Here is a 13,248-nt window from a genome sequence, read left to right as displayed (position 1 = left end):
GGCTGGCCTGGGCCGAGCCGGGCCGGGCTGGCCCTTCCCCGCCCAGGCCCGGAAGGAGGAAGCGCTGCCGGCACCGCCTTCCCGGGAGCTGCGGGGCAGAGGCTGCGCCTCGGGGCTCGGCTCGGGGCCGGCGGCTGCCGGGGCTCCGCGCTGCCCGCCAGGTGAGCGGCGTACCGCAGGGACGGACCGGACAGGACCGCGGGGGTGCCGCCGGGGCAGGGTAGGGGTCGGCGGGCGGGCGGTCTGAGCGCCTCGGTTTCTGTTTCGTTGGCGGCTGGCACCAGCGGCACGGTGTGAGCTAACGCTTTTGTTTTGCATGTTTGTGGAGCGTTTTCTTCCGTATTTGCCTCGCGTGTGGCAGTGTTATTGTTATTATTATCCGGTTTTCGACCAGGGACCTTTAGCGTCTCCTTTCCTTCGCGGTGCGGTGGGATAAATGCTTTCTTAAGTACGTAATTTTTAGTGAAAATAGGAAATTCTGTCAGCACAGCGGAAGAGGCACTCCATCACGGGCTTATCCAAAGGCAGCTGTTCTATATCTACCCAGCTCCTGTAGGAGAGAGTGCCGGAAAAAGCGAACGCTTCTGCAGGCACCTGCATGGGCGCTTTGTGGGGGAGTTTGGACTTGTTTATGGAGCTTTGCTGGCAGGAGTGTGACCAGAAATGGCATTTTGATCAATTGGGACTCTCGGAGTCGCTGATCAGTTCTGGGAAACCTTCATGCTGTAGTCAATAGCTTTCACATGTTTTCTTCAGACATTCGGTTTTTTGTGATATGGAGGAAGAATGCGAGTTTGAAGTTGTGTGTCCAAATGCTGATAAAGGAAGGTATAGCGCACTCGGTGGCAGTGTTGGGTGCTCCCTCTTCCGTCGTATGTCAACATCCAAGTGTCCTTGTATGGAGTCTTGAACTTGGAGACAACAATGCATCTATCCTGTGCGATGAGACCAGTCCTCTTTCTCATCCTGTTGTCCCAACCATATGATCTAAGGATTTAAAAAAAAATTGAAAGATGTAGTGAGCAGGGAGAGGACCTTTCAATAGAGACATTTAGCAAGGTGCTAGTACATAAGAAGCTTGTAGTCTTTGGTTTTGTAGTTCTGAAAGTGTTCATAAACATAAATTCATAGCAATGGGGAAAATAATTTCTATTTTCAGAATTAGCTGTGCTTTGCTACTCTTTCTGATTTTAATACCAAAATTTATAAGCTGTTCTAAAACTTCTTTCCTCATGCTTGTGAGTTATGTTCCCAGTCTGACTTGACTTCACCCCCTCTCCCTGCTCTTTTCACCCTGAAGAAATATGGATGTCAAGAGTAGAAACTATTTGCTTACGAATCGTCAAGCACTGGAAAATGACATCAAGACTTCTTATATTATGGATCGCATGATTTCTGATGAAGTACTGACATTACAGGAAGAGGAGAGAGTGAGGCAACAGGTAGAATTATCACTCACTGCTATTTCACTTCCTAGTTTGCTCACATATTTTACCTGTATTTTATCCTTTATAAAATAGTATTTTCTGACTATCTAATTCCTGGCTTTGTCAAAGTCTAGCACACAGTTTTTGTTGCTATTAATAATGTTAAGGGCTTGGTAAGTTAAAGGCTATTTTTATCACTATAAATAGTCTATAATTTACAGAGTGATATATTAAATTATTTCTGAGGTTGCTTAGTTTTGTATAATACCTCTTCTATTTTTTTTTTCCTAGAATACACGGAAGGAGCGAGCAGCTATGCTAATAAACATTATTCTTACAAAAGATAATAATTCATATAGGTCCTTTTATAATGCACTGCTCCATGAAGGGTACAGAGATCTTGCTGCACTTCTTCAGGATGGCATCCCTGCTGTCTCGTCTGGTAACAGAAAGAGTTCAATGGATGGAATGACTTCCTACGGTCAGTGTAACTGCAGCAATCCCTGTGCTTGAGTGTGAACAAAAGCTGTCTTTTTTATTCCTTTGAAAGTGACTATGTGTAGTACCTGTTCCAATGAAAAAGGAGCAGTTGGTGCACTTGATTTGTTTTGGTAGTGTAGTAACTATGTCCATTTCATCTAAATATGACAGGAGAGCTACAACAGTTACAATTTTTATAGGTCGTCTTGAAAGTGTTTATATTGAAAAATGCTGATTTTAAAAGGCAGGAGAACTGATGCTCTTATAGTTTTCACTCTCAAGAAAAATTTTACAAGTTAGAGAAAGGAAGACTCTCATTTGTACCTATTAAAAGAAGAACTTGTAGCCTCAAAAATTCTGATATTTATCTAGAAGATTAATCTGGAATCTCTCAACCTACACTGATATAGTTGATTATTGACTAGTTGATCTAATTATTAGGTTACTTAATTCTTTCCACCAGATCTTTTAGTTACCCTATATAAGTTCCATAACTTATACCTGCATTTTCATTAGGATCATCTTTGACTGACATGAAATAAATTTGTAGTTTCTAAGGGGCAGAACCTGCTAACTGCATATGACTAATTGCCATATTTACTGGCACTCTGCATTTAATAAGTGTCAAAGGCATGTGGAGTTCAAGGCTATGTAGATAATCAAAGTTTATCAGTTATGTCACTCCATATGGCCACAGAGTAGGTAGATGAAGTGCACATTTCCCTGTTATGCTTTACCTCTTTCAAGTCATGCAATCTCAGCTTAAATCAATGGAAGTCTTGCTTGGACGCCGGTGCTGTGCTGTGACCTGCCAAGGAAAGGCCCTACACAGCATCCTTTCTTTTCTGCTGCATCCACAGTGTGGTGACTTCTGGCTGAGAAAGTGACTTCTTTGTTGGGTATAGTGATGTTGAGCTCTTGTGTTTGCCACAGTTTCCATGGGAGATGTTAATTCTCTTTACACTTCTAGGGATTAATGTAACAAGCTTTCCTCGTGCAGTTATTAATTTGAACATTGTTTTAGATAGGGGGCTAGTTACATACTAAGTAATTTATTTCTAAATAACAATATTTTTTTAGATTTTGGTATTTTGAGTCCAGCAGGTTTTAGGGCATTTTTATGGGACATGAGGTGGGGAGGGAGCCCACTAGTTTTGGGTGAAGAGTTGTTTGGCTGAGTTTGAAAAGAGCTTATGTTTTATTTTGATGTTTCTTGTTCTTAACTTTAGTGAAGACCATTCTCTGCGAAGGGGGCGTACCACAGAGACCAGTTGTGTTTGTCACTCGACCAAAACTGGTGGATGCTATTAAAAAGAAACTGTACTGCTTGGGAAGTGATCCAGGTTGGGTCACAGTTTATGGAATGGCAGGCTGTGGGAAGACTGTTTTAACAGCAGAAGCTTTAAGGGATCCTCAGCTCTTGGAAGGTACTTAGAGAAAAACATCTGTATTTTTATAAATATCACTGTGGATAAACACATATTGGACATGTATGGTGCAATGTCATATGTCACCTTGGAAGTGTTTTGGATTTCTAAATTTCTTAGGTGATTCTGAAATATTTGCTTGCAACATACAACTTTCATAACCATTTCCTGGTTTAGGACCACTAAGTATTCTATTAATTTTTAGAAAAAGGTTTGGAATAGCTTTTCACCTTAGAATCTGCATTGATTTATGAGAGTAGATGCATCCTTAGTTAACTTGAAATTGTTATTTCTGTTAGTGCAAAATAATATATCTAGTTGTATTCCTTTTTGGGCATTGCTTGTAAGGTCTTCAGACTCCTCTCCTTGCTATGTGAGTTTATAAAAAATCTTGCTCTAACTTTTGCATAGATTTTAATAGTGAAAGGCGTTTGTGGGTGATTAGTATTGCCTTAGCTTAAAGTAGGTCATAGATGCAACTGTTTCATGGCATTTTTTTATTTTATTTATTTTTACTTGCACAGGACACTAGGAGGAGAAAGTAGGACTTTGGCATTAAAGAAAATAATGATGTAGGGATAGATGCTATAGCATCCTCTGCTGATTCTTCTAGATGTCTCCTTGATCACTGTTTCACGGTTTTTTTTACATCCCAGGCTCTGAACTCTTGCAGTACTACACAGTTAAAAATGTAAATGGTAGCAAGAAGATGGATGCAGAAGGGGCTGTGGAGGGACGGGAAGGAAGACATGTAGAAAGGAGGGACAACAGCATCAGTGATGGTGTGGAAATTCTGTGGGTACTTGCCCTACAGAATCTACTCCTTTAAAAATAAACAGTAGTTTTGTAGAACCACCCTTTGGTGTTAATAGTAGAGTTGCAGGGATGGCTTGCAACAGATTTTAGAGGTTTGTTGACTTACTACTGTAAGTTGGTATAAAATATTTAAAATTATTTAAAATGTACAGCATGATTAATACTGCTTTTCTTTTTAGATTGCTTTCCAGGAGGAGTTCACTGGATCTCTGTTGGGAAGCAGGACAAAGCAGGGCTGCTGATAAAACTTCAGAATCTCTGCAGTAGGTTGGAACATGACTCCACTCTTTCACAAAGGCCACCACTGAACATTGAGGAGGCTAAAGATCGTCTTCGTTTGCTGATGTTGCGCAAATACCCCAGGTGATGTCAGTAAAATCAAATACTATTCTTTTAACTGATAAAACTTTGCAGAGTAACTTTGGTCCAATCACCTGAGCTGTCTGTGTTGTGGTTACATGTGTCTACACATGTCTGCATTTTTGGGTTTTTAACCAACTTCCTAACTTGGGCTAATAAGACTTCTATTTACAAAATATGCTAACCAGCTGTGCAGGGGTCATGTTTGCTTGAAAAAGCAAATAGTGAAATAATGAAGGATGGGTTTGAATAGTGAAAGATAGGAACAAACAACTGGAAATAAGGATTTCTCTAACTTTCAGTGTTCTCACTGTGTGTGTAGACCACTTTATTGATATGTGAGGATCATACAGTAGAAAAAAGGGTGCAGAAAATTCTTCCTTTCCAGAACAGATGGTGTCTTTAGAAAGTCCTTGGTCTAGAGATATCAAAATGAAATCAGGTTTTCATGATGTGACTAATTATTGCCAAGAAACCAGTGTCTTTCTCAGTCATTGCGCTGCTTTTTTCACCTTTGAGCAATAGTTTTTGTTATTTGCTGAGGATTTAATTACTCTCTGGGAAAATTTGTACTAAACTAAAAGAGCCTGCTTGTTAGTGAGTTATCTTGGGAATAATGCTCCAGCCTTGTGATCTTTGTAGATAACATACTGGCATTTCTGCACAGGAAAAAAAAAAAAAAAATTTAATTTGAAGAAAAGATATGGGAAATATTGACAGGTCCTCCAAGAGAAATCTATCAGCTGAAAGTGCACTTTTCCTTGAGGGATGTGAAGTGGTTGTCTCCACTGACACATTTCCGTTGTTATTCCTTGTTTATTAACAAACAAAACAAAACAAAACTCTTTTTTTGCAGAAGTGGGCATGGCAGGAAATAGAGGGGAACGTGCCTGGGAGTAAGGTTCATAGAGGGTGCAAGTGTATGGGAAACAAAGCTTCACTGCAGCTTGGGAAGAAGCTGGTTCTGTTTCTCTGGTTCTGGAATTCTCTTTGGCAGCAAGAAGTCACTTCAGCTATACCTGGATTCAGACAGCCAACCCAGTACATCTCTTGGGAATAAAGTATTAGACAAAGAATTCAAATTTTGAAGCCAGTGTGTTTCTTGGGATTAAATTATTAGTCAAATGAAAACTGGAAACTATGGTGTAGTTTAGAATAAGAAATTACAGAATTTAATCTCCTGTGATTGTTTTCACAGGGTTTTGTTTGTTTGGGGTGTGTTTTTGTTTGTTTTGGTTTCTCTTTGTTATAAGGTTTTTAAAATAATCCTAATTAGAATTTAAGTTCTGTTGGTGTGACTGGAAGAGAAAAATCACTGGTGCCTAATGAATGGGAGAACTTTGAAGTGCTCAGGTTAATTAAAAACATATAATCAGGCTGTAATTCATGTCACCCATCATATTTTCAATTGTGAAAGTGCCACAAAACGAGCCCTTCATGGCTATGCTAGTATTCTTGTGAACCCTCTGATTTATCAAAAGGTTATTAATAGAGGAGTTGTATAAAAATGAGATAGGAGTGTCCAAGACTTAAATGTATCTTTGAGAATGTGGTCGGGTGTGTATGCACTTCTTTAAGGAGGATCAAATCCTTATTTACAGGCTTTGATGGCGTAAGAGCCACTTAGCTGAACAAAAACACGGAAGTTTTGTCGTGCTTCAGTGAGAATTGGCCAACTTAACCAGTAACGAGTGGAGTGGAAAATTCCATCCCTTAAAAAGCAGGCAAAGTAAATGTAAACAATTTGTAGGATTAGGTGTCAGTAGCTAAAACTCGCTGAAGGCAAGTAACTGTTATTTCTTTTCATACATCTGCTTGCCAGCTGGTCTTTTTGACTTCTTGCTCCCTCAAACCCCGTCTTTTAAAAACAGTTTTCAGTAACTTCTCTGTTATATATAGGCAGGTGTAGGGAAGTCTACTGTACATTATTCTGGTGAGATTCCATGTAGGAACCTACAAATGTGGCTGGCCATATGATTGGAGTGTGTAGTCAGTATGAAATATCATTTATGTAAGAGCCTTGCCATTCAAGACAATTGCTTCACAAGAGGGTTAGTCTCATACAGCTTTCCAAAGATACAAGAACAAACTCGAAAACTCTTTAGTCAAAAGGAAACTTAAATGCTTTCCCACAAAGCTCATCACTAACCTGTGTCAGAGTTATTTAGTTTTATACAACTCTTTTCTCAATTTATGATACTTAGCGACTTAAAACCAGTAAATATTTCTGGTTTTCCTGGTGTCTACTAATGGAAATGTTTCCCAAAACATTGTTTGCACTTCAGTTGTAGCTATGAAATAATAAATGGTAAATACCTTTTTGAGATAACTGCATTCAGCTTCTTGCACAGTGTTTAATCATAGAATCACCAAGATTGGAAGAGACCTTCAAGATTATCAAGTCCAGCCATCAACCCAGCACCACCATAATCACCTCAGCCATATCCCTTAAGTGCCACATCCAGACACTTCTTGAATGCTTCCAGAGACAATGACTCCACTGCCTCCCTTGGCAGCTTATTCCACTCTTCCACAGAAAATTATTTTCTCTGATATCTAATCTGAACTGCCCTGGTGCAATTTAAGGCCATTTCCTCTCATACGTCCCCTTGAGACATGGCAAAGAACCATCTCCCACCTGGCTACAACCTCCTTTCAGGTCATAAAGATTGATAAGGTCTTCCCTGAGCCATCTTTTCTCCAGACTAAACAACCCCAGCTCCCTCAGCTGTGCCTCTTAGGACATTTTCTAGACCCTTTACCAGCTTTGTTACTGTTCTGTGGACATACTATTAAGATATTCTGCATACTAATATTAAATTATGAAAATTTGTTTTCTTTATTGGAATGCAATACTTTATTTTAGCATTAATAGTTGATCTGAAGTATTTCTTCTCTCACTAGATCTCTTTTGGTCCTGGATGACATTTGGGATTCCTGGGTGTTAAAAGCATTCGATAATCAATGTCAGGTACTGATCACAAGCAGGGACAGGAGTGTAACAGATGCTGTGGCTGGTAAGGAACACTTTCCTCTGCTGCACCACAGATTTTGTGTGTCTGTGTCTGCAGTTTGTTCTTGTGAGCTTTCAAAAGAATCTGATAGAATCTGTCTATCATTCTGTGCACAAGTGGCAAGGTTTTAGAATTCTGCTTTGAAAAACTTCATGCTCTTTGTGAAAGAAGTGTATGTTATCCCAAAAGTGACACGTTTACATTGATGAGTGCAGTAATTCTCAACAGAAGAAATTAACCTCTGTGACACTGGTGCTGTTAGCCTGATGATCTCTACACTATTCACCAGTGACTGCTAATAATGCATTTGTAGTTATTAGCTTATAGTCTGCTTTTTTTTCTGTGTATGTGTCTCTAATGCAAATTGATTCTGATAAGTAGAATTTATACTCTTCTTAGTCCTATAAAATACTATGCAAAAAATCATGAAGCTTTGCTCCAGATTTTGCTTGGGAAATACTTTGAATTCCATTTGTTTTCTTACATTAGTTGAAATTTTTTCCATATTTCTGTTTCTAGGCAATAAATACGAGGTTCATGTGGAAAGTGGACTAGCACATGAGAAAGGACTGGAGATTTTATCCCTGTTTGTGAATATGAAAATATCAGAACTTCCAGAACAAGCTAACACTCTTGTAAGAGAATGCAAAGGTATTCTAGTTGCTCTTTGTCATACAATTTACCACTGAATGTCTTTTTTTTTTTTCTTCTATATTTTGACTTAAAAATAGAGACGGGAACATCCTTTAATACTATATATGTTAAGTAAAATACAAGGGCTTGTTAAATATTTTGGGGTTTTTTTTAAGCTTAGCAGAAGTCTCATGTTGAGTTTTGGGTAGTTTTCCTCAGTATATTTTCTCTGCACCACAATTACACTTAAATCTGGGGAGTTTACAAATGTCTACATGGAGTGTTTATTTTATTTATCTCAGCTCCACACCTCAAGAATTTAATCAGTGTATTGGGAACATTACGTGTTTCAGTCACATGACCATCAACTGTTGGATTGTGTTCCTTGATGACCACTAAATTTGATTTAATCTTTTCCTTCAGGTTCTCCTCTAGTGATATCCTTGATAGGTGCATTACTCCGAGACTTCCCCAGCCGCTGGGAATACTATCTCAGGCAGCTGCAGAATAAGCAGTTTAGAAGGATAAGAAAATCTTCCTCCTATGATTACGAAGCCCTTGATGAAGCAATGTCCATAAGTGTTGAGCAGCTGGATGACAATTACAAAGACTACTATAAAGACCTCTCTATCCTCCCAAAAGATGTTAAAGTACCTACTAAGGTAATAAAAGCAGTGCAGAAACCTTGTGATTTTTGGTGAGATACAAACAACAACCTTAAAGAATTCTCAAAATTTGTAATTGTCATGTATAACTTCTACAGTATGTAACTTAATAATAATTACTAGATTGGGTAGATTTGTTACATTACTGCATCAGGACTTGAATTGTTAGTAGTGAAACCAAAATAATCATAACTGAATAAACACATTCATACAGTTTAACTTTATCAATGCTCTGACTCCATGATTTCAGAAGGCTGAAGAAATGCCTTATTAAGCTACGTTATATTACACTAATACTATATTATAACTCTACTAAAGAGATACTATACTGAAAAGATACTACTAAAGAAAAACCTGTGACTGTCTCCTGGCAGTCACGACAAAGCTTTGACCCAATTGGCCAGTCAATCCAAACAACCATCACCAGAACCCAATTAACCAATCACTCTCAGAAAACAATCTCCATAACGCATTCCACGTGTGCCTAACAACAGGAGCAGCAAGCAGAGATTAGAATTGTTCTCTTATTTTCTTAGCTTCTTATTGCCTTCCCCAGGAAAAATCCTGGGAGAGAGAATTATGTCTCTCTCTGTTCAAAGAATGTGAATACCAGATAAGTTTAATCTGCATTCTGTATAATGTTCTTTAATTAGATTGTAATTGAGCTCACTGAAAGCTTGAAAACTGTTATGTGGAATTTGTCTCCTTTTATGGTCACCATAAGTCAGAATAAATAGACAAAAGATAGGTTGGCTTCTATTATCTGTCCAGTGGTCTGGTATGAAGGAATTGGTAACTTACTGAATTGGTTACCCTTTGTGTCTATATTTGTTAATATGCATTTTGTTGACAGTTAATTGCTAGCCTTTTATAGTATTCATACAAATCATATTACAACTTGGTTCTGATTCTCTTTTCTGGTTTTGTGTAAATACTTTTTAGGTTCTCTGTATTCTTTGGGATATGGAAACTGAAGAAGTTGAAGATATACTACAGGAATTTGTTAACAAGTCACTGTTGTTCTGTGATCGTAATGGGAAGTCATTCCATTATTACTTACATGATCTTCAGCTTGACTTTCTCACAGAGAAGAACCGCAACCAGCTTCAGGTAGTGTGTCAACTGATACTTGCATTCAACTTTACTCTCCAAAGCTGGGCATCTTGCAGAAAATGTTCCTTTGTTTGTACCTTGAGTAGCTTCATAGCATAGGTCCAAATTAAATTTAACTTAAGGCTGAATAATTAAAAATACTTGTTTTCAGCTTGAAACTGTGGGAGTATTTCTTCATGGTTACATCTGCAGCTGAGAAACTAAACTGAGAGAAGACTCTATAACCATTATTTCTCTATCAGATGTTTCCAGCAGGAGATGTAATGTTCCACTGTTGGTTCCAAAGACATCATGGCCCTGCCAGAATAAAAGACTACTTTAATGCAGAGAAATGCTTTTTGCTCCTTTTTTTTCAGTTTAAGGCAGTACTTTCAGGAAGATGACCTGTAAGTTGGGCTCAGTTTCAGTTCTGAAGTACAAGGCAGAAAGAGTAGGTATAAAGAAAAGGCAAGTTTTTTGTCTTGCTTTAGAAGGATCCTTTTTTGTTGTTGTTGTTATTGGCTACCCACATTTAAGATGAAGAGAGATTTGGTAGCTAATCTCAGTATGAGAAGGAGGATTAACAGCTTGTTTTTCTGTCCTTCAATATACAGAGAATATTCCTGGAGAAATCTTTAGCAGTGAATTAGGTTAGGTGTACAGTTTTTGGATGGTAAGCTTTCTTATTTCACTTGTTCATGTATTACAATTGAGAAATAATATTTTTCTTCAATGCTATTTACAATGTAATAATAATAATAATACTTATAATTCCTCAGTGCCAAAAGTATGTTTTTCTTCACTTTGCAGGAGCTACATAAAAACATAGTAAATCAGTACAAGAAATACTACAAGCTTAATACACCTGTTCTATCTCAAGAGGATTGCATGTACTGGTATAACTTCCTAGCGTATCACATGGCAGGTGCCAAAATGCAGCAGGTGGGTTCTGACAGGTGTCCTGTGCTTCCCTTTTTTACTCACTCTTACCTCTGATTTTCCCTCCAGGCCTTCTCCCAGTTGAGCCTCTCTTCCCCTTGACTTTAGTCCAGCTGGGTGAACACTCAACATAGAGGTCCTCATAATTGCTGTCCCTTGCAAAAATTGCTTTATTTCTACCCTTTGTGTCTTGTCTTTTCAACCAGTGCTTGAGAAGATTTCCTATTTTATATCATAATGCTTGTGGTTTTCTTTTCCTTTTTAAGAAGCTTTAATAAGTTTTCTCTAAACCTTTCTGAAAACCCAAGCTCTCTTTATTGAGTAATAATACAAGTAGATTGATTTCATCAGAGCATTTTATCAGTTAGTTACTTTTTTATCTTCAGAAGTCTTGTTATCTTTTTCCTCTTATGTCATAGAGATTGGTGCAAAAATTCATTACCTGATTTCAATAGCAAAAAACCCCCATCAAGAGTTAGATGGGCAAGTCTCTTGTTTCCAGAATTGTCTTGGTACCTTAAAGAAATTGCTGTCATTTTTGCCAGCTACTCTTCTTCAGATATTGAGCTATTATGAGAAGTAAATCATGCAGAAAGATTAATAATTGGTAGTTTCACTTGAATTAGAGTTTCAAATGTCTTGAATAGTGTTTGGTCATGGTTGTTAATTGCTTTATTTCAGAAGTACCCAATGCTTTTCATTTGAGCTTCTTTCAAGATGGTTCATCTGACTTATCAAATAATACACTTAATGGATTTATCTCTTATAGGAACCTTCATAGTAAATGTTGGTTACAAGTCTAGGTGTTTTGAATCATATTTATATCTTAGTATCTTCAGTTTCAGTGTGTTGTGAAAATGTTTTTTATGGCAACCTTTCTACATTCTGTAGAATTAACTTCTCAAAAGTCTTTAGCCTGGCTCATTGTGACTATATGCTTCCTAGAGTTTATATTCTATGTATCACTCATTTTTCATTATTTAGAAATGATTTCTACTTGTTGGAAGGCTAATAAAGCTAGGAGGTATTCCTTTTCTTTGTTTAACATTGATAATATTTTAATTCTTGTGGTATTTATTGATTTAAAATTAGAATATGCTTTACAGCTGTGCAGTGTTGCTGCTAAGCAGTTTTTTTGAGGAGATGTAAAGAAAACATTGGAGCAATACTTGTTAAAGATGGTCATCTAACTAATAGGGATAAAGTTCAATGCTTTTTTTTACCTGGGTCTTTAATAATATTGACAGACCTTGTGTGCCCAGCCTCATGGTTTTGAGGACCATGAATGTGGAAATGGACTTTTCATTTGTGGGACAGATGTGAAATTGTAAGGGACTGGCTGGATCAGTTGAATGTTCACAAGTCCATATGATATGATACAACCCAGAGCACTGAAGGAATGAAAGTATGTGATGGCAGGATGCCCTTGATCATTTACCAATGGTTTTAGGAGTTCCAGCATCTCTTAGGAAGATCAGCAATCATTATTAGCAATGATCTTCGCTAGACTGGACCACAAGAAGCTTTTCCAGAGTTAAGTAAACAGGTCTCGTGTGCTGCAGAAGTCAAGAATTGCTCTGTACCTCCATCTCCTGTCTGCCTAGCTGTATCAAGGAGCAGTTTGAAATAATAAACTTAGCCTTCTGTACAGTGAATTTTTTATAACTGAATAATTAAGATGCAGGAAATGGGAAATTGCCTAAGTTTTCAAACAGAGACAGTTGTACTGAAGTATATTAAATACCTAATGTATTTCCTGTGTTTTTCCTTTCCCCCCTAAGTAGATTCTGTTGTGAAACTTGCACTCTGATCTTAAATTTGTATTTCTTTTAGGAGCTTTGTGATCTTATGTTTTCTTTGGATTGGATTAAAGCTAAAACAGAATTGGTGGGGCCTGCTCACCTGATTCATGAATATGTCGAATATAGTTCAGTCCTGGATCAAAAGGTATGATAATAAAAGGTAAATGATCAGTTGTTTCCAAATACAATTTTCTATTTTGTAATTGCATTTTGTTGGATGTATGTATATGGCAGGTATATAGAGCACTTATAAAACCAAAGTGTGAAACCAATATTAAATTGAACTTTAACTTGGAGAAGATAAAAATGAAGGAAATTCAGTTTTCTGTTTGTTTTAACCTCAGTGTGTGAGTGGTTGGCAATGGAACTCAATAGCTTTAGTGATCAATACCTAGGGGTGAGTATGTAAGGTACTCTGCTTTTGAGGAGGTGTAGAATTATGCTGACCACTTGGAATAGTCTTTCTGATACATCACACTGCTTATTGAATAAATCACTATTGCTAGTATTATTTGCTTGAAATTTTTGATTTGTTTGAAATATTGTGCTTTCTGAATAGGATAATGAAATATTTCAATCTACTGTATGTATTT

General features: G+C 37.6%; 1 protein-coding gene across 1 annotated transcript in view; it reads left to right on the top strand.

The window, feature by feature from the left end:
* Positions 1–138: 138 nt before the first annotated feature.
* APAF1 (apoptotic peptidase activating factor 1) overlaps positions 139–13,248 on the top strand; it is a 31,792-nt gene continuing 18,682 nt past the window's right edge. The window contains exons 1-11 of the mRNA XM_058023161.1: positions 139–161; positions 1,301–1,442; positions 1,719–1,908; positions 3,137–3,334; positions 4,330–4,513; positions 7,415–7,527; positions 8,044–8,175; positions 8,581–8,819; positions 9,765–9,932; positions 10,725–10,856; positions 12,687–12,800. Of these exons, the coding sequence (XP_057879144.1) occupies positions 1,305–1,442; positions 1,719–1,908; positions 3,137–3,334; positions 4,330–4,513; positions 7,415–7,527; positions 8,044–8,175; positions 8,581–8,819; positions 9,765–9,932; positions 10,725–10,856; positions 12,687–12,800 (1,608 nt within the window). The 5' untranslated portion in view covers positions 139–161; positions 1,301–1,304. The remainder of the gene's footprint in view (positions 162–1,300; positions 1,443–1,718; positions 1,909–3,136; positions 3,335–4,329; positions 4,514–7,414; positions 7,528–8,043; positions 8,176–8,580; positions 8,820–9,764; positions 9,933–10,724; positions 10,857–12,686; positions 12,801–13,248) is intronic.

The sequence above is a fragment of the Melospiza georgiana genome, chromosome 4, assembly GCF_028018845.1.
Source record: "Melospiza georgiana isolate bMelGeo1 chromosome 4, bMelGeo1.pri, whole genome shotgun sequence".
Lineage (NCBI taxonomy): Eukaryota > Metazoa > Chordata > Aves > Passeriformes > Passerellidae > Melospiza > Melospiza georgiana.
The sequence above is the reverse complement of the archived record's forward strand: the minus strand, read 5'-3'. Positions and strand labels throughout refer to the sequence as shown.